The 24,712-nt window shown below is 42.7% G+C and overlaps 1 protein-coding gene across 1 annotated transcript in view; it reads right to left on the reverse strand.

The window, feature by feature from the left end:
* SYN3 (synapsin III) overlaps positions 1–23,495 on the reverse strand; it is a 176,760-nt gene extending 153,265 nt beyond the window's left edge. The window contains exons 1-2 of the mRNA XM_062011848.1: positions 23,053–23,495; positions 10,138–10,195 (exon numbers count right to left, since the gene is read on the reverse strand). Coding sequence (XP_061867832.1) covers positions 10,138–10,195; positions 23,053–23,369 — 375 coding nt within the window. The 5' untranslated portion in view covers positions 23,370–23,495. The remainder of the gene's footprint in view (positions 1–10,137; positions 10,196–23,052) is intronic.
* Between the last annotated feature and the right edge of the window lie 1,217 nt (positions 23,496–24,712).

Here is a 24,712-nt window from a genome sequence, read left to right on the forward strand (position 1 = left end):
GCTTGCTAACTTGCATATGGGCTGGAGAGGCTCTATGGACTCGGGAGGTAAAAGGATGGTTTTCACACTTCTGTGTCTGTGTATGCCTCAGAGGTGTCCCACTCTGAAACCAGAGTGTTACTGAGCTGGACCTTCAGGTTCTGCAGCTGAGGGATGCATCATCTGATGTGAACACCAGAGCAAGAGAGGGATCTTTGTTTCTGTATTTTCATGGGTTTTATTATTTTCATGCTTTTTATCCTTTTCTTCTGTAATTTTTTTCCATAATGGTTTTGTCCTAAAGAGCTTAACACTTTGCTTTTCTGGCTGTAAAAATGGGCAATCTTCACTTGATGTCTGGCACTTACAATCTAACTAAGTCTGACAGGCGTTGCCCCAAGCCAGACAGACCAAACAAAGAAGTGTTCAAATACCTGAAGTCCAAACAAGCCTGGGAATCCCCAGAGCTGGTAAGTTCTTCATATCAAACTGCCAGGATCAATTTCAGGCCTACTGTCCTCAAAGGGAGAAATCGCCTTTGGCAACCCTTGTCCAGAGCACCTTGACAAGGAGGGAGAGGTGAAGAGATGGTCTGGGGGATGCTGCTATCTCATCTCCAAAACACTGAGGTACACAATCACAGTTGAGGGACAATCCTAATCTTTTCCTGGCATTTGCTCCTACTTTAATGGATTAAGTTTAGGACCACTGCTGCTTTCATGTAGCTGCTTTAACTCATCTGACAGGCCGCTGCTAGCTGGCATTTGGAAGAAGGCTGAAAACTTCAGTCAGCAGAAATTGTTTCCTGTTCATTTTCCAGTGCTCCCTGTATTTTTAACTTTGTGGGTTTTGTAGCCTGATGACTTCCCTTGGCCAGGATTTCAAGTCTGAGATCATCTCGAGCCTGAGTTTACCTTGCAGACAAAGAGGTCTTTGAAAGCAGCCCATGCAGATAGGGTGACAGGTAACTATGCATAAACCAGGAGAGACCAGCTACCTGTGGCCTTGCAGACTCATTTGCTTCAGGACTCATCAAATAGAAGGCATTACATTAGCCTGATGGTCTTATATACTTGCTTTGCAATGGTGCCAGTGGCTGCAAAAACGTTCAGAGCAAAAGTGAACCATGTGTGACAAACGTGACACAATCCCTCTTGATAAATAATGTAATACAGACTGTGGGAGTGGAAATATTTTGTAGAAATACCTCTGTGAGGCCCAGGTCTGGGAGGATGCCCATAGATATTTTAGGATAGCTCTGTTAAAAATGCCTATCTTGGGTATTCAGATATAGAAATTTCTCCAGATCATTTGGGCTAAACCTTAAATTACTCCCAGTTTGTTCCATCGGTGTTCTCCAAATGTTGGAGATCTTTTGGTGGGCTATTTTAGAGTTCCTGTTTCTCTTCACTGGTAAAAAAGCAAGGAAGATTTTGTCATTTCAGATTATGCAATAGTAGAATGCCTGGCTTGGTAGCCACACCTACTATTAGTTAACAGAAGGCATACGTTCAAAGTGGAATTTAAGCATGTTTCATAGAATAACAGAAAGTTGTATGGGAAAGGCTACAAGACCCCACGTAGTCTGTCTCCCTTTCCTAAGGCAGGATCAGCTCTACCTCTCTGCCGTTGCGTGCAGATACTACATAACCTTCTTGTATCTTCCACAGATGAGGAACTTCTTCAGGTAACCTGTGCTTTAACAGTCTCTGAAAGTTTTCCCTATGTCCAACTTAAAACTCTCCCCTTACTTTTTAAGACTGTAATTTTTCTTTCCATTTCTTCCTCCTGCAGAACCTGAAGACTTACTGCTTGAAGACTGACTTACCATTCCTTCTTCTTTTTTTTCCTAGTAGATAACAGTCCCATTCTTGTAAGATTTCCTTGTAGATGATGTTTTTCAGCACAGTGATCAGTGTTATTGCTGTCACTGAGCTCTGCTTTGACAGGTCCACAACTTTCTTGAGTTGTAATGGCCAAAACTCACCATGATTCTTCAGCAGAGACCTAAGCATTGTTGAGTAAGTGTCCTGATTTTGTGTGGAGCCATTTCTGGTAATGAAGAAGAGGCTGTAAAGATGGCTCCTGTAAGAAGTTCCTCAAAACTCTCCCCAGGTCTGAGTCAGACCCACTTCTGGGGATGAGTCAATTAGATGCCTCTACAAATCACTTTTTAAGAAGAAGAATCCAGAAGAGGAGGATTCTTCCTATTCTGTTCTTCCTTCTTTTCTGGCTGGTGATGGTGCTGCAGGAGAGAGAAGTGACCATGTGTACCCCCATGTCATCAAGGGAAGAGAGGAGGAGGTGTGCTGGAGCAGATACTCCCCTGCATTCTGTGGAGAGGACTGGTAAAGCTGAGATTTGTTTGCACTTTACAAAAACCTACGCCAGGAGTAGTGACTATGCCCAGAGGAGGCTGTGTCATTTCGTGATGGTGTTGTGGCCAAAGTGCAGGACCTGCCACTTGGCCTTGCTGAATGTCATCCAACCGGCCTCTTCATTCATCCAAATCATCATTTTCATTGTGACACAGGAATGAAAGAATTGGGATGAAAGACAGGTTTTTTGATTAGTGTTTTGGGGACTTGGTGGCTGATTTACTTTTTTACTAATCCAGGAGGCTTAGTGTGTCCATGCAGCAACAAGCATATGAGGGTTTTTTAATCTACTGAACTTTCTAAGCTTTCATTGATATGTAACCTAACTAAAAGCTACTCAGGTTAGTTACTGCCTAAAAGGGAGACACAAAGTTGTATTAGACTTCTGTTTGAATATTTGCAACTATTACTCTATTTACATAATACACAAAAATAGCAGAGGGGGTTTCAGCCCTGCCAGGGAACCTTTGCACTTTCCTCAGCTCAACATGCCGTAACAGATGCATTGGCTTTTTGGGGGATTACTCTATCACATAAATCATAGCGCTGAGCTGCTACTAATGCAGCATACAGCTTTTCATAAAGCAATGTAGAGTACCCACATCAGGGTCCTAAGTATAAGTTCAGTAGTTACTCTGACCAACTTCTCTCACCCCCATGGGCATGGAGGAAGGTGGCTTGGGTCAAGGCACTCGAGTCACAGGTGGCTTGCAGGCTCTTTTGTGTGGCTGGACCTCTACAGTTTCCATGTCTCCTTTGGCTCTACCCTATCCACTGATAGTGTTCTGACCAGGACTCCCCACTCTCCCAGTCTTGCTCCTGAAACTCATCACTACACATTTGTTTTTCTCCCCATGCCTCATAAAATGCAGTCAGAATAACAGGCTGTTCCATGTCATGGCTTACACACTTGGTATGAGGAATAACTGCTTCTAACAGAGTAACATACATTTCTCAGTGGATTTTATGCTTTAGTTTTTGGTGGATCACCCAATATGTAAAAGCAAAGAAAGAGTTAGACCAGACTGCATTGCTGTAACAGTACATTTCACTACAACCATTCACAAGCATTTCAGGGAGGAATGCAGCAATCCCTAAATCTCACACAGGCAGAAGAGTTAACAGATCACATGGATGTGAACAGTTTGAAGGCTGGGTCTGTGCATGCTTGGTGTGTGCATGCATGTAGAATTAGAGATTACACATCCATGTTTCTCTCCTGAGACATTTTCCTTTGCAGAGGCACCCTGCTCCTCAGCTGCCCCCAATACTGTGATTGTTCCCTGGGATAAAAGGATGGAAAAGGTCCAGATTGGGAGGGGGATACTCCAAGGGGAGCCTCCACAATTGCACTTTTCAAGTCCTGAAGCCAAGATGCACGCTCCTAGGCTACAGACAGCACTGAAAGTCCATGTGTTTTGACCTGTGTGGATATGTTTTGGTGCATCAGCTCTGACGGCATTTGGAATTGCCTCTTAAATTTTCTTTTCAGAAATTGTGTGTGACTGTCTGAAAATTTGAGCTCTAGCAAAAGCAGATTTCTAAATCTTTTTATCCCAGGAAATAGCTCAAAAAGATGAACTCTGCAAGCCTCCACAAGCCAATGGAAATAAATTTAAAAAAAAATGAAGATACTATTTATTTAAGAAATTAATGATTTTTGAGTCATTCTTGCTATTTCTCCAGATCCCTTTTATTCATGGCTTCTGAATGCTTGTATGTGGCAAAGCTATGAGAACTGCTGTTGCTGTTCTTGAACTGCTCTCTGGCTTTCAGTTGGAAAAAAGGAAAAACACCCTCATCATATAATGAATGAAAATTACACAGTTATTTGATGAGAGGCTAATTTTCCACTCATCACACACTGACCTATCAGACTCTACATTTTGAAAAGACCACTTTATGCTGCACATAAAATATCTTTTTAGGATGTGAAGTACAATGGAGCTGGAATTCATGATTTGTATTACAATTATCTTCTGTGAGTGCCAAGTACAACTTTTTTCCTGACAATGCTGCCAATGGAGTCATAATCTATACCACAAGATTTTTCCAGAAGCGTGTACATAGGAGTTCACTGAATAATCATTCCCTGAAAATAAACTGGGCAGTAGGAACAACTGAATGAGCTGTACGAGAAGAATGTGTGTCAGACGGACAGACGGATCCACCTTGTCATAGCAGGAAATGGTGGGAAGGAGACGGGTGGGCAAACAACAGGAATAAAAATTTAGAAGAATCTTTTGGCCTCACCACTCTCTCTTCACCCTTTTCACCCCCCTCCATCATCAATTAGCTAATGCTTGGAAAGATGTCTCTAAATATGTTTAAATGCCTTTGGGAAATTTGTGAAGGTAAGGTACTTTGAAGGTGGCAGACTCTCTCTAAGTACTGCTTGCTGTTGCCTGCTAGGTCAGTGTGTTGGCATCTTGGCTTGTATCCGAAATGGTGTGATCAGCAGAGCTAAGGAAGTGATTGCCCCCTTGTACTCGGTGCTGGTGAGGCTGCACCTCAAATACTGTGTTCAGTTTTGGGCTCATCACTACAAGAAAGACACTGAGGTGCTGGAACATGTTCAGAGATGGGCAAAAAAGCTGGTGAAGGGTCTGGAGAACAAGTCTGATGAGGAGTGTCTGAGGGAGCTGGGAATGTTTAGCCTAGAGAAGAGGAGGCTGAGAGGAGATATGATCAGTCTCTGCAACTACCTGAAGGGGAGCTGTAGTGAGGTGGGGATCAATCTCTTCTCTCTAGTAATGAATGACAGAACACGAGGAAATGGGTTCAAGTTGCACTAGGGATGGTTTAGATTGGAGGAAGAACTTTTTCACCAAGATGGTTATCAAAGATTAGCACAGGCTGCCCAGGGAGATGGTGGAGTCACCATCCCTGGAGATACTCAAAAGACACATAGATGAGGTGCTGAGGGACATGGTTTAGTTTAGTGACAGGCTTGGTAGTGTGAGGTTAGTGGTTGGACTTGGTGATCTTAAAGGTCTTTTCCAACTGTAATGATTCTATGATTCTATGCAGGCACGATGCCACAAAACCCTTTCTTAAGCCAGCGTATTTATTAATAGCAGCCTTGTCTCCTTTAGCTTCTGTTTTGGTATGATAAACTCAACTCTCTCAGCTTCCTATCCTAAGTCGGGTCTCCATGGTCTTCTCAGTGACCCTCCTTTTCACATTTCCTCCTTTGTGGACATCTCTCTCCCAGACACGTGGCAAGCGTCCCACTTATCAGGCCACTGCCCAGTGTCACAATCTGTCTGATGGGTCTGTGGTTGTTCTGGTTTCAGTCCCATCTTTTCTGCCCCCTTCTGCTTGTACCTGGGTGCAGGTGACACATGGCCGTGTGGCATCCTCCTTCTGTATGGGGCATGCCTAATGCCTAAGGAGATGCCCACATGGGTTATGTCTGAGGAACCTCAGAGTCATATAAAATAGTTTGAGCATGCAAGGCTTAGTTTTCTCTGGGACAGGGCAGAGAGGGTGGGAAGGAGGTGCTGAATTACTACAAGTTGCCTCTAGTAATGGAAAATGTTTGACAGAGAACAAGGCCTATGGTATAATTCCTGCTCTTCCTGAAGATACTACATTTCCTAATGCCTTCCATTCTGTGGCCCGTGAAGGAAGGAGGAGACAAATGCAAAGTTAATTTCAGGTGAGACAAAAAGCAATTTGGTCAATTCCTATGGCACTTTAAGATTCTTCTTTAAGTTCAACTTTGCCTTAGAGCCATTTAATCAAACTTACACTTTTCATTTCTAAAATAATTTTGCTATTATTCCTATTTCTAGAGAAAAGAACTGGAGATGTATACATTGCAGTTCTAAAAGCTAGAAATCAAAAGGCAAGTAAAAGCAACAACACGGATCAAAATCTAAGAATCTCATATTTAGCATAAAATGGCAACAGTATTTTTAGGTTCAGTTTCTCCTTAAAACTTAAGAGTTTACCCACTCTGAATAAAACTTAAGCCATTGGGGTTTTAAAAGGAATAGGTCTGCCTCTAAAGAAAAAGGGGCCCTGGCTCAGAAGCGCACTTGCATTTGTTTCCCACTGCCCCAGCTCTCAGTCAGCCGTACGTCTCTGCCCCTGCAGCCAGTAGTGAGAAAGCAACAACATTGTATGGCCAGGTTTCAGTCAAGGGTGGGCAATAATAAAACCTGTGGCTTCTAAAGCAGATAAAGAAACATGTTTTGGGTGCTATGCTGAAGATTAGAAGAGAAGAAACAAAGGTGGAAACAAAGTCAGGTCTCACGTTTGTTTTAATGAAGGACAGCAGCCAGCAGAGACTGGAGAGGGTGTCCCTGACCACTCCCTCTCCTGTTCACAGGTACTGGGCACTGCCCACAGCATGCTGGTGATAGTAGACCTAGCTGAAGAACAAAGTGACATCAAGATCATGCAATTCAATTCTGTGCTAAAGACCCAGAAAACCTTCTCTAAGAGTCCATACAAGCTGAGAATTACAGAAGCATTTCTCTGAGCATGCAGGATGGCATTTAACAGTCTCTTCCCTGCATATTATCCAATGTCTATTACAAACCGAATTTACCTCTTGTAGAAACTTAGTGTCTTGAAACTTCTGCCTGTTTCTCTAGTTTGGCTGAAATCAGCCAATGCCTTCCACAGTGTTGGGTGTGGGGGATAGACTGAAAGAGACAGCATGATCACATACGTCTTGCATTCCTCGGATGACAGCCAAGGAGGAGAGGCAGCTCAGAAAGCTTGTAGGACTGTATAACTAGATTAGATAGCTGACTTCCCGCTGCTGAGAGAGGGAGAGACAGAGTTGCTTTCAGCACGCCTGCTCCATTACAAATAAGTGATGTCATGACTTAAAGTATCACCTACTGTCCTGCTCTGCTTCCCCAAAAGATTACTGAAACGGCTTGCTAGGAAAGAATTAGGATGCAATAGAGATAAAAGAAGAAGTGAAAAAGCAACAAGGCAAATTCTTCCTTTAGTTTAAACCAACTACAAAGCATCTTGAAAGAATGGCAAAAAAATTACCACTGTCAGAAAAAATAGGGCACCTGCTTTTTCCCAATGTGGTTTTTCAAGTGTACTTAACATTTGGATATTTCCTTTCACTGCTTTCTGCCATTCGAAATTTTTTGTTATTTGGCTTTCAAGATCTAAAGAGTTTCTCCTATAAAATATTTTCCTAATGCAAATTGTGTTTCTGTCTGAGTCAATAATGTGTGGATATCTGAAGCAGGGTCAAATGGAAAACTGAAAAAATTAACTTATTGAGCAGACCAAGTGGATGAAGAGCTTCCTGAGAGTCAAAGCTTGATCCAATACAAAGTTTATGCAGAACTGAATAGCCAGCTTAGGGCTTGTGTACCTCATGAGACAGTTACAGTAGTGAAGACTGATGAGTTGGGAACTTAAACAGAAAGATGTAGACCAGGCTGTTAAACACAATAATTCCTTGCTTTACTTTTTTCTTTCTGTCAGGAGACTAGGGGAGAACATTTGTTTTCAGATTGAGAGGGTCTGCTTTCAGTCCCAAGGGATCTGTTCCACAACAGTTTAAGGCCCCTGGATTGTGCTTCTGAGGAAGAGGATGAAGAAGTCTCCAGATAATCAGTACAGAAGCAATGAATAAAAGTTAAATATGAAGAAATACTGAAGAAGGATGGATGGGCAAAAATAGAAGGGGACAAAAAGCCAGCATTTGAAGAAAGAAGTGGCTCTCTCTTGGCCTCAATGATATGCAGAGTGGCCTGAGGTCAGATTCAAGGACTGCCCTGACAATGCAGCTTCTGTGTTTCCCTTGACAGACAGTGATCCAGCTGGGGAAAGCCGCTGTCCCTTCTGCTTTTGAGGTCTGGAGGAGTCAAGAGCTGCTCCCTGCCCACTACATGGAGGCTCAGCTGCCTGATCTGAGGAGCAGGGAGGGGGTGAGGGGAAGCAGCCAGGAACCTTGTTCATTGTTCTTCAACTCTCCTACTCACTGCACATTTCATTCCCTTAGGGAATGTTGCAGCCAGCTCTGAGTAAAGAAGGCTGCAAGGGGCCTGACAATGGTCCCCACCAGCAGTCACACCAGCCTTATTGTCTTTGCTTGGAACAATTTAGGACCTCCTCTCAAATGAACATTCAGCCTATGTGAAGGATTTCAAGAGACAGACTGGAAAAGTCTCCCTGAAAGAGTCCTTGGGGAAACAAGATAAGTGACCTAGTGACCATGACAAGGGTCTTTACTGGGTTTAACCCATCAGGGTTCAAGAGTCCACTTCTGTCTTTCTCCACTCACGGACATTTAAACATAGTTCCTTTATAAGAACCTCAAGTGCAATAACATTTGAGGAGGAAGTGTGAGGGGAAAGGCAGAGGCTGGAGGTTGAGGAAAGAATTATCAGGTCCTTCTGAAGAATATCAAGTCTAACTTTGAAGCTGACCCTGTTTTGAGTGGCAGAGTGGATTGGATCAGAGGTTTGAAGGCCAAATCTGAGTTATTTGATTCCATGCTTCTGTGTCAGAAGTATGATTTTTATTTATTTTTTCCTATTCTCATTCAGAACATTTACTGCTGTAGCCAGAAAAATAAAGACTTTGATTAGAAAGCGCAAGTGAGAATTGCTCTTGCTTGTACTGACCAATACTGATAAATATGATAACAGTAAAATGAGGAAAATTAAGTGTCCATAGTATCATAGTTGCAAAAAAAAAAAAGGAAAAAAGACTTGCTAACTTTTCTGTCCCAGACACAGACTTTGATCAGAAGATGTGTGCTCATGTATAGTCCTCAGCAACTAGACAGCACACCTTTGAAAAGAGAAAGAAGACCTTATCAAGTGCAATGAGTCCTAAGAAAGTCTTAAAAACCACTTCATTAATATTTATACACACACACACACATGCACGTGCACGTGCACACACACATGTGATACAGAATCAACAGCTTTATAAAACCAAAAAATATCAGGTCATTTAAACAACGTTCACCAGCTTGCTTTATCCATTCAAACACTTTTATAGCTCTAATGTGTATAAAACAAGCATATGATTCCTTCAGGTTCATCAGCTTATCTCTACACCTCTCTCTTTTTATGCCTGCTTTCAAGTTATGTGCCTCCAGATGATTATTAACAATAATTTCTACATCGACAACATCATCCAAAGTCAGTCAATACTGGGACTTCATTTTGATAGGCACTGCACCAACACACAGAGGAGAGGACAGACCCCAACATGAAGAGTTTTTAACTGAACTGAATGGCTGGTACTAAGGTTAACAGAGAAAGAGAATTTGTCCAATGTCCTGCTAAGCATATCAGAAAACAAGTCATGAGCCTCCTTATGGTTCCTATGGACTTAAAACAGATAAAAAGATTTTGCCATATGTAGTTTGCATACTTAAAGCAAAGGCTTCAGGCTTAAATCAAAGTAAGTCAGATTTGTAGAGCCTGCATCTGGAACATAACATCACCAACACGTACTATGGAATACTGGCTTTGCATGTTTTCAGGTATATATATGGAGCTATGAGGTAGTCCTCCAATGGAACAATTTATAACCCCACCACCAGAAAATAAAATTTCATTTTAAGGTGAAACGGCAACTGATTCTGCAAAAGCAGGAAGGACTAATGGATGCCCCAATAAGGCATTTTGATTTATAGCTTCCACAATTCTATAAAATGGAAATCTTAAAACTCTTTATTAGTTCTTTTCTTCAAGAGAAGAAATATCCACAGATTATCTGTCAGTAAGACCTCAGCCCCGTCAACACACATTTCTTAAGGCCAAATTCAGTTGTCACTGACCTGTTCCACTCGGATATCAAATTCTCCATTCACCTTCTTCCCCTGGAAATACTTGGCCCTGCAGAAGAAATGGCACAAACATAGTTAAAGATTTCTTTCTTTCTGTCTTTCTTTCTTTCTTTACATACTATTTTGCTTCTGCATTTCCCTTTTTGCTGAACAATTTCTGTCCAGGTCACAGCATGTTTTCATAAATGCTATCTTCTTTCATCTTACTGTTCTCCAGGAGAAACCTGCCAAACCAGATGAAAACCACATTGGAAAGTTCCTTCAAGGCTTGTGACTTTTTCATTTTATTTTCAAGCTCAAAACCAAATGCTCTCCTAATCTTTTCCAGAGCTAAAACTCTAATCAATGATTCCTTACTGTATCTCATTCAATACTAAATCTTTATTCTGTAAAAGAAGGAGAACAACATGTGGCCTGGCATCAAAACTTCTTCTGATGTTGAGCATAGATCTTTATCTTCATAGCTGAAGTACTTGTGAAGCCTATTCTGCTGCTCTCTCACTACAGGGCTGCTTTTCAATTCTGTTGGTCTTCTGCTACTGATTTAGTGAAACATTGCCTGCATCTACACTGCCAATAATGAGGGATGTCTTCACTTGAACTGAGGTAAATTACGTTTGCTTTGGAGTTGAACAGTGTCATGGGAAGGACATCTACTTTCCACTACCTCTGCCTGTACTGCCTGTGTTATTCAGACAACAAAGTACTTTCTGCGGGATTAGTTGTTAATGAAGGAGAAAGGCTGGCAGTAGTGTTGGAGAAAAAAACAACATAGGAAAAGTGCAGGCAGTTTTACCTTTTTTATTCATATTTGTGTATAATGCCCTTTCTACTGATTAGTCACCAGGGAAATTGCCAATATAATTTCCCCTGTGAAAATTTCTCCCCAATTCTTCTCCTCACCAAACATGCTTGACAGAAGAAAATATGAATTTATTTTCTCAGACCTCCCCCCTAAAAGTTCAGAAACACCATGTAAGTTCCAAAAAGCTCTTCTATTTAGAAAGCATTGAAAACACAGTTAAGCCCTGCAAGAGCTGTTTCCAGAGACAAAGTAACTCTCTGCGTTGTTTCCAATTGGCAGAGAGAGGACAGAATAAAGAAGTAAAGGAAAATGAGGGGAAGCCGCCTTTGCTCCCTGGTTTACAGTATTAACAAAAAAAGAAACTGGCTCACATTTTTACTATGTGTCTATTTGTTCCAATAAAAAACAGGAGAGACGGTAGGAAGGCAATTTCCCCCATGGCTGAAACATAGCAGTTTTCAACCGAGTCCTCCCTTCCCCCATAAATGTGAAATGTAAATAAAAATGTTGTTTTGTTTTGTCATTCTGGCTCATAACCAAGTCAAAACTTTTCAGTTTATTATAAAAAGACATAAAAACGATAAAAAATTTTCCACTTCTTTCTAACAGAGGTATCTGAAGGCTGTGTCAAGCTTCCCTTCCCAGACAGCCCATCCATCAGCATGGTGCTAGTAAGATCTCTCTGTAGATGTCAGTGAGAGACAGTGTAGCAGCCATGTGTGATCAAGACCAAGTGGCTCAAACGATTCCTGTCCAGTATAAAAAGCAGAGCTCTGGCCACTTTTCCTCCCTTTTTTTGAATTTATGAGTGTTGCGTGAAAAAAAGAGCAACTGCAGACAAGCTGAAACATCACGCCTCTAAAATGAACAGGAACACTAAATGCACTTAATAACTCCATCAAATTTCTGAAAGGCATGGCTCTAGAGGGTCTGGAAACATTTCTTGCTCCCAAACATTGGGGATATTGCTGGAACCCATGACTTCTCCAAAAGTGGAATAAGCTTTAAGTGGGCCCACAGGAGCTGGTCTGAAATTTGAGGATCACTATTCACTGGTACAAGCTTGTTTTTGTTCCCAGCACACTCATAAAGAATACTCCTTACTCACATTTATGAAACACGCTTCCTCTCTCTATGGCCTCTCCTCTTTGTCAACCAGCTTGTTGCAAACTCCTTGGTGCTGCTTTGCTTTAGCTCATAATGAAGTGTGATTAACCACAGCCTTCAGCCCAATACAGACGGAGCAAAGAAGCTTCCACTGCCTAGTCCAGGAAATTAGCTTTCACACGGTTAAAAAATCCTCTCTCCCACCTCTACAGTACTGGCACTGTGCATGGATAGTCACACAGAGGGCAGATCTGGCATGAGGAGTTCTTGGAGTAGAGCAAGGGGCCTCAACTCAGATACCACATTACCTCTCCTTCTTATTCTTCTATCTACATGTGTTATCTCACCCTGAGTATCAGATAACTTTCTTTTAACAGCACAATATATCACTTTCTTTCAAAGACAGCCCCCCAGGAGGCTTAATCTGCTCTGAGTGTCTCTGAAGACTAGAGGTGCTAAGCAATTTGCAGTCAAATATTTTGGTCAGCTCATCATTTTGACACAGCCCAGGGTATGAATGAAACACTTCTTACTGAAACATCTCTAAAACAAATGGAGTTATGATTTCAATTCGCACCTGCAGTTTTGGAGCCCGTGGGCAGTAGAGGCTATCACGTTGAAATGAAAAATAGCTTTAGCCTTACCCTGAAGCCCCTGAAATTTCAAGCAAACTGGAATTATTGCAGATGCCGTGGAAATACCATGATGCCTCCATTGTAAGAAAGAGAGTGATCAGTACCACACAATGTATGAGATGGTTTCTGGTCCCTACAGTGGACATGAGACAGAGGAAAGTAAGACCAGGCTTCTCTTGTGGGGATGTAGGAGAAATGTAAATGGATATTTCTGGCAGGTGAGACTGTGTAAGAAATTTGTGGATGTTCTCTGCCCCAAAATGACCTGAGCAAGCCTCTTTCAGACCTCTGCCTATGAAGTGATATGCTGCAGGGTTATCTAGGAAGTTTGTAATGTAACTGGGGAGCGGCACCAAAAGCCTTTCTGGGGAGTGTCATAAGCATCCCTATTCACCTGCAGCATAGCCAGCTGCCAGTGATCAGAGGAGCAGCCCATCACCCTGGGAGTGCCTCCATCTGGCATCAGAGAGAAGGCTACTGGGCAAGGCAATGGCCACACAAACCCGACCCTTCTCTTGGGCAGTCTGCATCACTGACCACCACTTGGCTGGCCATCCTTTCATTAAATCATGTCAGATGTTCAGAACAGCGTAATAATTTGTCTAGGCAGAGTGAAGATGGGGTGGTGCGGTTGCTGTGATCTGAGTAAATCAGCATGTAAACATGTTTTGACTGAAGAAAACTGCAGGGCCATGCTCAAGAGCGGTTCCTGGGTGGGATTTACAGTGCTAGGCAATGTATTTAAATGTGGCCACACTGGCTGAGATGGTGGAAGCACCACATAAACAGACAAAGGTCTGCCCTGGCTTCCAGGGAGAAAGCTTGTCTTGAAACTCTCTCTTTGTGATGAAGAAGCCGCAAGCTCTGGAGAAGAACATATTTTCTGGATGCAAGTGCACCAGACAAACATAACTTCTGCTTTCTGCCTCAGCCCTGACATGATTACAGGGCCACAAGAAACCTGATACCTCTTCTTATGAAGTAATTTGGAAAGAATAAAAACTTACTTATTTTCCAGAGCTGACATGAAACAGTGCCAGTCTGCCTCAGTGACCACGGTGGAGGAAGTATATACACAATTTTATGTCAGATACAGGGTGTATACCTAATAGTATCGGGGAAAATAAATGATCAACTCCCCTCCGATCACCTATGTAAGAGCATAATTCATTAAGTCCAGGTTTAATGTTGGTGCCCTTAGAAGTTTGTAAAGTATCTGTTTGAGTAAAGGATGCCAGAGCTTATCAAAGACTTCAAACACACCTGTAAGAAACTCAAATACCAAAGCATTTGAAATGTGCTCAGTATCATTGAAAGAGTGCCAAAGAGGGACACTGGGAAACTATAATGGCAAATTCCTCCAAATCCTCTGACTGAGCTTGTGCTCTGGAGCAAGACACAGCAAGCAAAGAAAGCCAAGCCACACTTTGGATGGAGACCTCATCCTGAGCAGGAAGTAACCTTTCCCACTCTGAAGAGAGACCAGAGCAAAAAATGCTGAGGAGAGAGGAAATGTTCAGGACTCTTCAGGAGAGGTGGGCAAGGGAGCAGGTGGAAGAAAGAAGGAGAGAAATAGTGAAGAAGACAACTGGATAAATAAGCTAAAGGGATTCACAGGTAAATTCTGGAATTATCAGAATTATTCCCTGGAATCACATTACACATATTTCTCTCAAGCTGCTTGGGAAAAATAAAGTATGTAATTTCTTTTTGGATCAGCCTGGAAAAGACAAGGCTGAAGCTCCCTGGATTGGGTGTGTGGGGACCTCAGGGAGGGAGGAGAGGGAGTTTGCCACTGTACAAAATCCCTGTGTCAAAGGGCCTGGGGGCCTAAGTGATGCACAAGGCGCTCACTGTATGTCCGCATTGTCTCCTTCATAAAAGGGGCTGGGACTGGGAAAAAGGAGACAGTTTCCAGGATACTGGCCAGCAGCCGCTGGAATGCTCCAACCCCCCCAGCCCCTACGAACTATAAAGGCAGTGGAGAAAGGACGGGGGAGCAAAGATGCATTTGTGCCCTTTTTTCTTCAGGGGTGAAAACAAGGAAGGTTTTCCTTTCAGGGACCACATCTCAACCCCTTTATCACTTCTCCCCAGTTTCAGCAGTTCCCAGCTGCAAATGGGAAAGACTTTTGAGATGGTCAAGTACTGATTGCCCAGGACATAGGGAAAGAGAAAAAATTCTCTCCACAAATTCCAAGGTGTGCAATCTACTAGAGCTTTTGTCTATATCTGCTTTGGCCCAGAGACCTTTATGCATTGTTCTGCTATGAAATGGACTGGTCGCTATGTAATATTTATTCTATAAGAGTACCTTGGGCCAGGGATAGAAAGATATCAGAATGCTAGAGATCGTGCTTCAATACCTCAGAAAACAGGGTCTGAACTACAGGATAAATGTACCAGAGGCAAGTGCAGAAAGGAGGAGAGAGTACCTTCTCTGTACCAACAGTCAGGGAGGGACCAAGAGGTAAATCTAAGTTTTGAGTGGAGTCAAAAGGTAGCCCTTAATACACCGACTTTTCCAGAAGCTCCACAAAAGTTTCAGCTACAACCTCGGGGTGCTGCACTCAGTCCCAGGACTCCCTGGGGTGAGATTGTCTTGCTCTTGGTGCAGGTCACCACCTGGCCTGCTGGAGCCACCAAATTGAGAGCCAGCTGAGCTGTGCTGAAAGGTAAGTCCTCAGTGTCTGAGGTTGATCCATGAGAACAAACTGCCTTTGTTACCTTCTGGGAAAAACTTAGTCCTCTCTGATTATGGTAAAACAACCCCTGAGGCATTATTAGTTATAGGATCATATTGAAGAGAGAAACAGCTCTCTTGAGAGGTTTGTATCGAGCTGTAATGGTGGTAAGATTTGGTATTGGGGTTTTTTTGTACAAAGGAAGTCCTTGTGGTGAAGTCCTTGATAAGGTCTGAGGTACCCACCCTACAGGGCTGGAAGACTTTTCTTGGCTTGAATGCCCACAGAAAGGGAAGCTTTGGGGCAGGAAGAGAGAAGGGTTTTTTAAATTTGCCTTTGTGAGCTGTCCCTTTCTCTCAGGGAGCTGAAGGCTTGTTTTCGGGGGAGACCTGGGTTGGCAAGCCACCAGCACTTTAATGATCGCAGACACATCCATTCAGGCTGCTCTTTCTATTCAAGAAACTGAGGAGTCCCACACAATACTGGCCTCCCAGCATCTTCCTGTGCCACCTCCTGCTCATGAAACGGGGGTAATCAAAGTCATCCCCCTCCAAGAGAAGAGGTTAGTGCAGTGTTATTGCTTTTGGGCACAGCTCTTTGTGCTTCTCTGATCTGTCAGGATAGGAAGGACACTTTGCTGTAGGTCTGGTCCCCCACTCAGGCTACATGGCGGCCACATTCCTCCCAGCCACAAAGAACTGAGGGGAGTGGAGATGGGGGGCTGCTTTAAGTATAACACGAAGCAGCAGTTTTATTTTGCATATTATCAAAATAGTACACTACTGGAACATTTCCATGTTGCTAAATGCAGATGGTACGGCCTAGAGCTGTTTGCAAGGGGTATCATTTTGTTGAGTATTGTGCAATGTTTTATTCCAGCCCACTTCTGCCCTCTGTGAACTTGAGGAGCAGGGGAACCGGGCTAACTGAGGCAGGGCTGCTGGCTTTCAGGCAGAAGAAATCTGGCTCACAAACCTTGAGAAATACATCTGAGGGATGTTTTTTGTTGTTGTTAAATATATATGGGACTAGGCAGGACATTCTGAGGTTAAATTCTATGCATTTATAGGAACTCTGGTAAAGTAATTAAAGTCCCAGATTTGACTTGCATTAGCATATTTATAACCTGATGAGGAATGTTTTCCATATTCCTTGCGTCTATTTTTGTAATGATACTAATCCTTTACATTTCTGTATCACCTTTCATTTAGGAGGATTAGATCCCAAGTTGCTTTACATATGCAGGACAAAAATACAGGCAGACACGATGATGATATACCTCAAGCAGATTGGAAAGCGATGTGATAAATGAAAATTATTTAATATCTTTGACAGCCTTACCTCCTTTTCAGCCCTATGCCTATATGCTAAGGAATACAGGAACTCTTCATGCTGCTTCCAAGTCTGTGTGCACACACACGTGTTGAATACAAACTTGCCTCCTCTTTCCCTAAGATTCCATTTTCCCCTCAAGTCACACTTGGCATGAATTATAGCAACAGAAACATTCAATCCCAAGTAGACATGGATAAATGATGAAAATGTTGTGGGTTTTAAGACAGATTTTACAACTGCTGTGTAAAAACTTTAAAGATGACCTCTGTATAATAGAAGCTAATACATCATAATTTTTTGTCAGTTGCCACCATGGTACATGATTTCAGGTTTCTTATCAGGAAATAGAGGCTAAACTTTGCAATTTAACTGCAAATTCCTGAGGTGAATCTTGAAGTATCAATCTTGAAAAGTAGTAATAATAAAGATAAATGATAGTGAGTTCAAAACCAAAAGCTAGTCCAGCACTTCCTATTGTATTTAATTAACTTAGGTACAGAACTATGCCTCTGAATGAGAGTCTTAGTACATCATCTTCAGCCTACTGAAAACATTAAATGACTCACAGAATATTTTTGAAAAGATCTTCCTTGCAAACAAAAAAAAAAGAAAAAAAGAAAGCCATTCAGGAAGTCTGATGTTACCAAAATTTAGTGTTTGACTGCTATTACTTGACCAATAAATTTTTCAACAAATAACACCGTCTCCCATAACATCCTCATCAGAAAGCTCAGGCTTGGATGAGTGGACGGTGAGGTGGATCGAGAGCTGGCTGAATGACAGAGCCCAGAGGGTGGTGATCAATGGCACAGGATCGAGTTGGAGGCCTGTGGCCAGTGGAGTTCCACAGGGATCGGTTCTGGGGCCAGTCTTGTTCAATATCTTCATCAACAACCTGGATGAGGGGACAGAGTGTACCCTCAGCAAGTGCACTGCTGACACCAAACTGGGAGGACTGGCTGATTCCCCAGAAGGCTGTGCTGCCATTCAGTGGGATCTCGACCAGCTTGAGAGTTGGGCAGAGAGGAACCTCATGAGGTTCAACAAGGAAAAGTGCAGAGTCCTGCCTCTAGGAAGGAAAAACCCCATGCACCAGTACAGGCTGGGGGTCAAACTGCTGAAGAACATCTCTGCAGAGAGAGACCTGAGAGTCCTGGCTGATAATAAACTGACCATGAGCCAGCAATGTGCCCTCATGGCCAAGAAGGCCAATGGCCTCCTGAGATGCATCAAGAAGAGTGTGGCCAGCAGGTCAAGGGAGGTTCTTCTCCCCCTCTACTCTGCCCTGGTGAGGCCTCATCTGGAGTCCTGTGTCCAGTTCTGGGCTCTCCAGCTCAAGAGGGACAAGGAACTGCTGGAGAGAGTCCAGTGCAGGGCCACCAAGATGATCAGGGGGCTGGAGCATCTTTCTTATGAGGAAAGTCTGTGGGAACTGGGGTGTTTACTCTAGACAAGAGGGGACTGAAAGGGGGGATCTCATTAATATTTAAAAATATCTAAATGGTGGATGTCAGGATGTTGGGGCATCCGTTTTTTTTCTGTTGTATTAGTGACAGGTTGAGGTGTAATGGAAAGAAGCTGGAACACAAAAAGTTCCACCTAAATATAAGGAAAAACTATTTCACTGTTGAGGTGAGGGAGCCCTGGCACAGGCTGCCCAGGAAGGGTGTGGAGTCTCCTGCTCTAAAAGTTTTCAAAACTTGCCTGGACACATTCCTGTGTGACCTGATCTAGGTGGACCTGTTTTAGCAGGGGGATTGGACTAGATGATCTCTAAAAGTACCTTCCAACCCCTACCATTCTATGATTCTGTGTGACATATTTAAGGTCTAATATTGTCATATACTATCAGAAGTAAAAATAGTTTTGTTTTAATAAAAGAGAGTAATTTTCTCTGAACAGTATAAAACAGTAATCCTCTCAGGTCACTCAGTAATTAGAACTGAATCATGACATTGTTGTTACACAAAGAACCATTTCAGATTTATTAAGAGGATTTAATTCACTACTAATCATAGTTTTTCTTTTCCATCACCTTTAAATTTTTGGACACAGTATGTTCAGGCAGATTTGTCTGTAAACTAAAAGGGAAAAAAAAAAACCAACCAGTTTTTTGTCTCCTAAAGTATTCTCCATGGCTATTTTTTTTTCTATGAAATGTGTCACAGTCCTCACATGTAGAACTGCTGGATGGTAGGGCACTTGTATTTTGTGGAAGACTGTATGTAACATCGTCAGCACATGAAAGAGCCTGAAATTTGGACAAAACACACTAATGGCTCTGAAAAGCAACAGGAGATATTTTGAAAATGCAACCAAGATATCTAACAAACGTAAAAAGAAAAATTTTGTTACACTGTCTGTTCCAGTAAGAAATGTTTTTAGCATATGTTGCTAACAGCAATCTTAGCTGTGCTCGATCACTTCCCAAATATGTTATTTAAACACAAAGCATTAGGCTAGAGAGCTTTCACAGGGGATGGAGGCTAACAATTCACAGCACTAAATCCTGTTTGATCTGCTGAGAAATTCAATCCAGCAAAAGCATGAGTTTACTTAATGTGTGTTGGGTGAGGAAGTTGCCAGAGGTGGGATGTTTTCCTCCTGTCTGAGGTTGGGCTACTGGAGCTGGCTCCAGCATGGAGCTCTACCACCCCCCTTCCTCATGGTCCCACTCACTTTTCACTCTGTGTTTGAATGTGCACACATGCGCATGTATTCATACCTGAGACCCTTTATTTTCCTGACAGCTGCTATAGGTAAGTCATGGATACAATTTTGGAAGTCTTTCATGTCACAGATCCTCCCATCTCACAAGAAGGTACCTCATTCTACAGGTGGAAGCTACCTGGCTAAGCACCAAAACGACTGAAGAGAAGCAGAGTTTTTCCCTAGTGTGCCAATGCACAGATACATTCATGCTGTGGTTGCCTCTGAGGGCTGCCTGTCACACCCCAGAACATGAGTGAGCTGTACAGGTAGTGTTTTCCTCTTACGCACCTCCTGCATGTGGCAGATTTGCTTGCAATGCACCTGAGATGGGTCTTGGAAAAGGATGGAAAATTTGTTAAAATGTTGCCACTTTAACAGAAAGCTGGGTGAGTTCCCTTGCTTTTAATAGAAGGTACCTTTCTTTTACTGCTGCTAATGCAGAAAGCAGCTGATCCTTTTCTCTGGAGCTCATGTTATTTTTATAGTACCTTGCCTTTGGAATAAACCAGAGTATATTGCATGTCAAGAGTGGTAAGGCTTTCCTGGAAGAAGACAGGCCATGGGTGCTCTTTGCTTCCTCCAGACCTCTGAGAGAAGCTGAGTGCTGTACTGTACCATCAGAGACACAGTAGCTTCTTAAAAACAGAAAGGTTTGCCATTTGTCATTCTAAAGTGCATTCAACATGTGCTTGCTTTTTTGGGTTGTTAGAACATTTCATCATGCACTTGTGCAACACCTCTTCCTAATCCACAATTGTAGCTCTTTGCCTCTGCTGTAATACAAACAGTGATGATAAATTAATGTCTGGTATTGCTACAGTCTCCAATTATGAGAAAGTGTTTTTATTTAGAGAAGAGAAATCTAATGGCAGATTCCACCGTCTCTCACCCTTCCTGTCTGTGAACAAGCTTGTCCTTGTTGTAAACCCCACGTAACTTGCTGCAGAGGAGAAGGCACTATGGAAGCTCCTTGCCCTTAAAATAAAGGTAGCACTTCAGTAGCTGTTTCTTGGGGATCTTTTCTACTAGAATTAACTATTTCAAAAGGAGAAGGAAAAGGTTTCTTGAAAACCAAATACAAAAGTTTCGCAAATAGCAAGAACCAGAGCAAGCAGAGGTGAAATGCATTGCAAACATTACACTTCTTCCAAACCCCAAATCAACCAGCATGTTGTTAAACATGTTGTTTATCAGCCCCCAAAGCCTGGGACTGTTTCTGCACATGTTGCAGAATGGATAGACATAATTCCTGGATAACCATCTTCTTCAGCTGTGCCATCACAAGGCAAACACTGCTGCCTTCGGCTGGTCTGCTTGAGCTCACATAACACCCTGGCTGAGACCAAGCTGATGACTGGCATTGCTCAAAAGTACCTCACCAAGAATAAACATGCATGGAGCCACTACTCTCCGCTGCTGCTCTCAAGGGCTCACTGAGTTTCCTGGAGACACAGAAGTCAACTGCCAAGTAGCACTCCTGGCCTACCGGAGTGGTTGCATTGGTATGCTCTCTCAGAAAGGACCATGCTACCTTTAGGCTGGGGAAGTTTCTAGGCATGTGGTTTTGTCGATGCTACAAAGGAGCCATGGAAATCTGTGTCAGGCAAGAGTTAGTAATGCTGTTTTCTTGCTTTTCATGTCATACATATGTCAAGTAACAGTCATGAATGCACACACAAATTTTGTTCAGTACCCTCACAATCTTAGAGAGAGAGAAGGCAGGGAGCCTTTGCAAGCAGCGTGTCTGCAAGCCTGTGGATAGAGGCAGAGAGCTGGGAGAAATGAAAGAGGTCCCATACGATGTGTAGAAACTGCTGTGTAAGTCACAGACAGCAGACGAATAGCCAAGGCAGCAGGATGTGTGGAGTGCTTACACACGAGTGAAGGCAGCATGGGTGGCCATATCTCCTCTCTCCATCTCCCAGCTGCTGCTCCTTGGGCAAGGCTGCATGGCAGAACAGTAGTTGGGAGATATAAAGGCAAAAATTTGAATGTAGCATGTATTTTAAAACATGAAAACATTGCAACAGGGTCCAACCTCTTCATGCACAGAATACCACCTTTAATGTCACGGAAAAATTAGATTGGCTTTTGAGCTAGGGCTTTCCTCTCTGATTACAGTGCTTGGACTAAGCAGTGCCGGCTAAGCCCCAGATGCTAGAGCTGTGCATTAGAGGCACTCTCGTCCCCAGCTGGAGGATGCTACGTTAAGGGACTGCCACCTGGCAGCATCTTCAAGGAACTGCAAAAATGCTGCTCAGAAATGGAGGTCAGTATCAGCCTGCTGGGAGACTTGTGGGTGCACCCAGGAAGGGAAAAATCAGGGTTGAGTCACGCTGGCATTGCCGACTGAACTATTTGGTGTTAAGAGACTGTTACTGTGATAAAAGACCAGTGAAACATTTGATAAGATGTACACCTTATGAAGGTCTTTCAGTTAAAAAGATATTTTTTCCTTTCAGAAAAAATCCAACTGTTTCCATTCTCTTACTTCAGGTTGGCTAAAGAAGCCTGGTCTAGTTGCATTCAGCCATTGCCCCTTTTTAGCTGAGAGTTAATGTCCTGCTTTGTGAAGGTATAGCCAGGAAGGCAGGTCTGACCTTGTCCCCACTCTGCTGTGGAAACAGAGAAGACCAAAGGTGACCACTTTACTGAAGAATGGTGTGGGATGAAAAGACCAATAAAATAATCTCTCTTGCACAAGACCTGGTAACCCAACTTCTTTCAGTTTGAAACCTTCAGTACGGTCCCCTTGCCTGTGCTACCCTTTCCTTTTTTTCTGTGTCATAACAAGTTGGCAGATAAAACAATAAGCATCTCCTCAGTATACGCTCAGGATTTTCCTCAAAATAGATCTCTTGGCCAGCTTGCCAAAAGCTTTCTAAACCAGCTGTCTTTGAAAGGAAGCACGTTGTAAGCAGTCAGTTATTTCTCTAACACTTCAGAAGACATCAGTTGCCTTGCCCTTTGGAAAATGCCCTCTGCTGCCCAATATTGCAGCAAACAGACTTCCAAAGATTTGTTTGTAAACAAAGACCTGTGTGAACCAGTCACACCTGAGGCTTATCTGAGCCTGTGAGTCTTTTGCCAATAGCCACTATGCTTAGCAATTAAAAGGTCCTTGACCAGTCGGTAAACTCATGTCATTACTGTGGTAGTAGTAAGCTTGGGTTATCTTTTATTAATTTCTATACAAATTTGCAAGCAGAGAAAAGCTCAAGAGAGGGAGAGGTGGACTCTTTTTTCTCTTTTGGCACCAGCACAAACAGTAGGCTAAAATTCTGTACTGTATCACTAACATACCTTCAGCTGTGACCTCTAGAACCACTGCCAGATGTGACAGCTCAGCTAAGCTTGTTGAGCCAAGAATATCCTGTGTGTGCTCATATATTTGGACTACAAAGAAGTTTGCCAATGCGTACCAAACAAATATTTCTTTCAAGAAAGGTGAGAGAAGCACCTACTCAGCCATTTACACAAGTCAACAGACAGACATGAACTTGGTTCCAGAGGTGATGACCTAGATGTGGAAGTATCTGTTTACTCCCCTGCAATTGCCCTGCACTTCCCAGATCATCCCCCAAACTTTGTGGAACTGAATTCAGCAGGGAGGACTGGGATGACTTACCAGTCTGTGTGTGCATCATCGATCACCAGGAGGATCTTGGGTTTCTGGGCCAGAGGTGGTGTGGGGCTGACTGAGTGGTCGATTAGCCCTGCAGCCGCTTGCGTCGTTTGCTTCATGGCACTGGAGATAGAGCTGAAGATGCTGGTGCCAGTAGAGGAAGAATGTGAGGGCTGTGGGGGCTGCAGATGCTTTCTCTCCGTGGCAGGAGAAACCGGGGAGCTCGTGGAGTTATCAGGGCGCTGCAAGTCTATCATGTAGCCATTGGGCAAATTTGCCACGAAACTACTGTCTGAGAGACGTCTCCGGAGGAAATTCATTGTTTCAGTGTGGTGTGAAAACCTTCTCAGCGAGAGTGTGGCTGAATAACTGTTTCACTAGTCCCAGGAAAGGTTTTTGAGTGTAGAGTAACTTCTGGCAGTCCAGGCAGGCAGGCTTGCTTCCTGCCTTGAAATCCTGATCGAGAAATATGCTCTAGTTTTTCAGCTATATATTCTTTCTCTCCTGTGGGAAGAAAGTAAAAGACATATAGGTGAGATACATACTGTGAGTATAAAAAACTCTTTTGGACTTTTAAATGGGTGAGCACCTTAATAACAATGAAAGGAAGAAGGGACTACTGGTTTCAGTGCAATATGATACACCGGTACGGCCAAACAAACAGGACAAAGTATATTTTACAGCTCGCTCTCATCCCAAATAATTTTCCAGGTGGGCTAGACCAGCTTAGGGGCTCCACTGTTCACTGTGGAGAAAGAAAAAAAAATACTCCAACCATAAATGTTAATTCTGAAAAGAGAGACAGCTTATTTCTGGTATTTTGTGTGTTTGTGAGAAATAACACACGCTTGTTACAGAATAACCATTAACAGCATTGAAGGAGATAAAACTGAGTTGTATCACCTTTGACAGGCTTGCAAGCAAGGCTCAGAATTTAAGGAACAAATTCCTAAACTGAAATAGCTTGTAGAAAATGGTGGAAAAATCCCCATACACATCAAGTTCAGTAACAGTTCCAAACTAATCAGTTCTATCCCTACTGCTCTTGGCACTCAAAATTAGACTTTGAGCTGGGTACATGCTGGTGGTTGCTAGACATAGCAAACTACCTGATTTTACAAATTCACTTGGGGGATTTTTGCAGGTACTGAAAACTAGAAGTTTGGCTGTCCAGTCTTCATCCTTTTTTTCTCTCTCTTTTTTTTTTTTTTTGTTTGTTTTAAGAAAGATCTCTTACTTTGCTCATCTTTTCCAGTGAGAAAATGAGCACTGTGAAATACAATTATCTGTCCTTCCTTGAATGTGGTATGATGACTTCAAGTTTTTCAGAAGTTAAAAAGTATCACAGAGTTAGTAGTTAAAAAAAACCCAAAACCACACCTGTAGACACAGCCCAGAAATGACATTTCCACAATATTCCCCAAGACCTTTTATCTGTTGAGACAGCCTTTGAGGCAATCAGAGGCTGGTTGGTGAGACTTAGACAGGAATTCCCTCCATACTGCTGGTAAAACATAAATATTTTCCAAACCAGACATATCTGCAGCAACAAGAGTGAGCACTATCTCATACATCATGTGAGATGAGTTATATGAATTTATGATATAATTGTTAAATCATGTTTTAACCCCCTTTAAGTGTTTTTGAATGAGTCCCCTAAAAA

The sequence above is a fragment of the Colius striatus genome, chromosome 1 (assembly GCF_028858725.1).
Source record: "Colius striatus isolate bColStr4 chromosome 1, bColStr4.1.hap1, whole genome shotgun sequence".
NCBI lineage: Eukaryota > Metazoa > Chordata > Aves > Coliiformes > Coliidae > Colius > Colius striatus.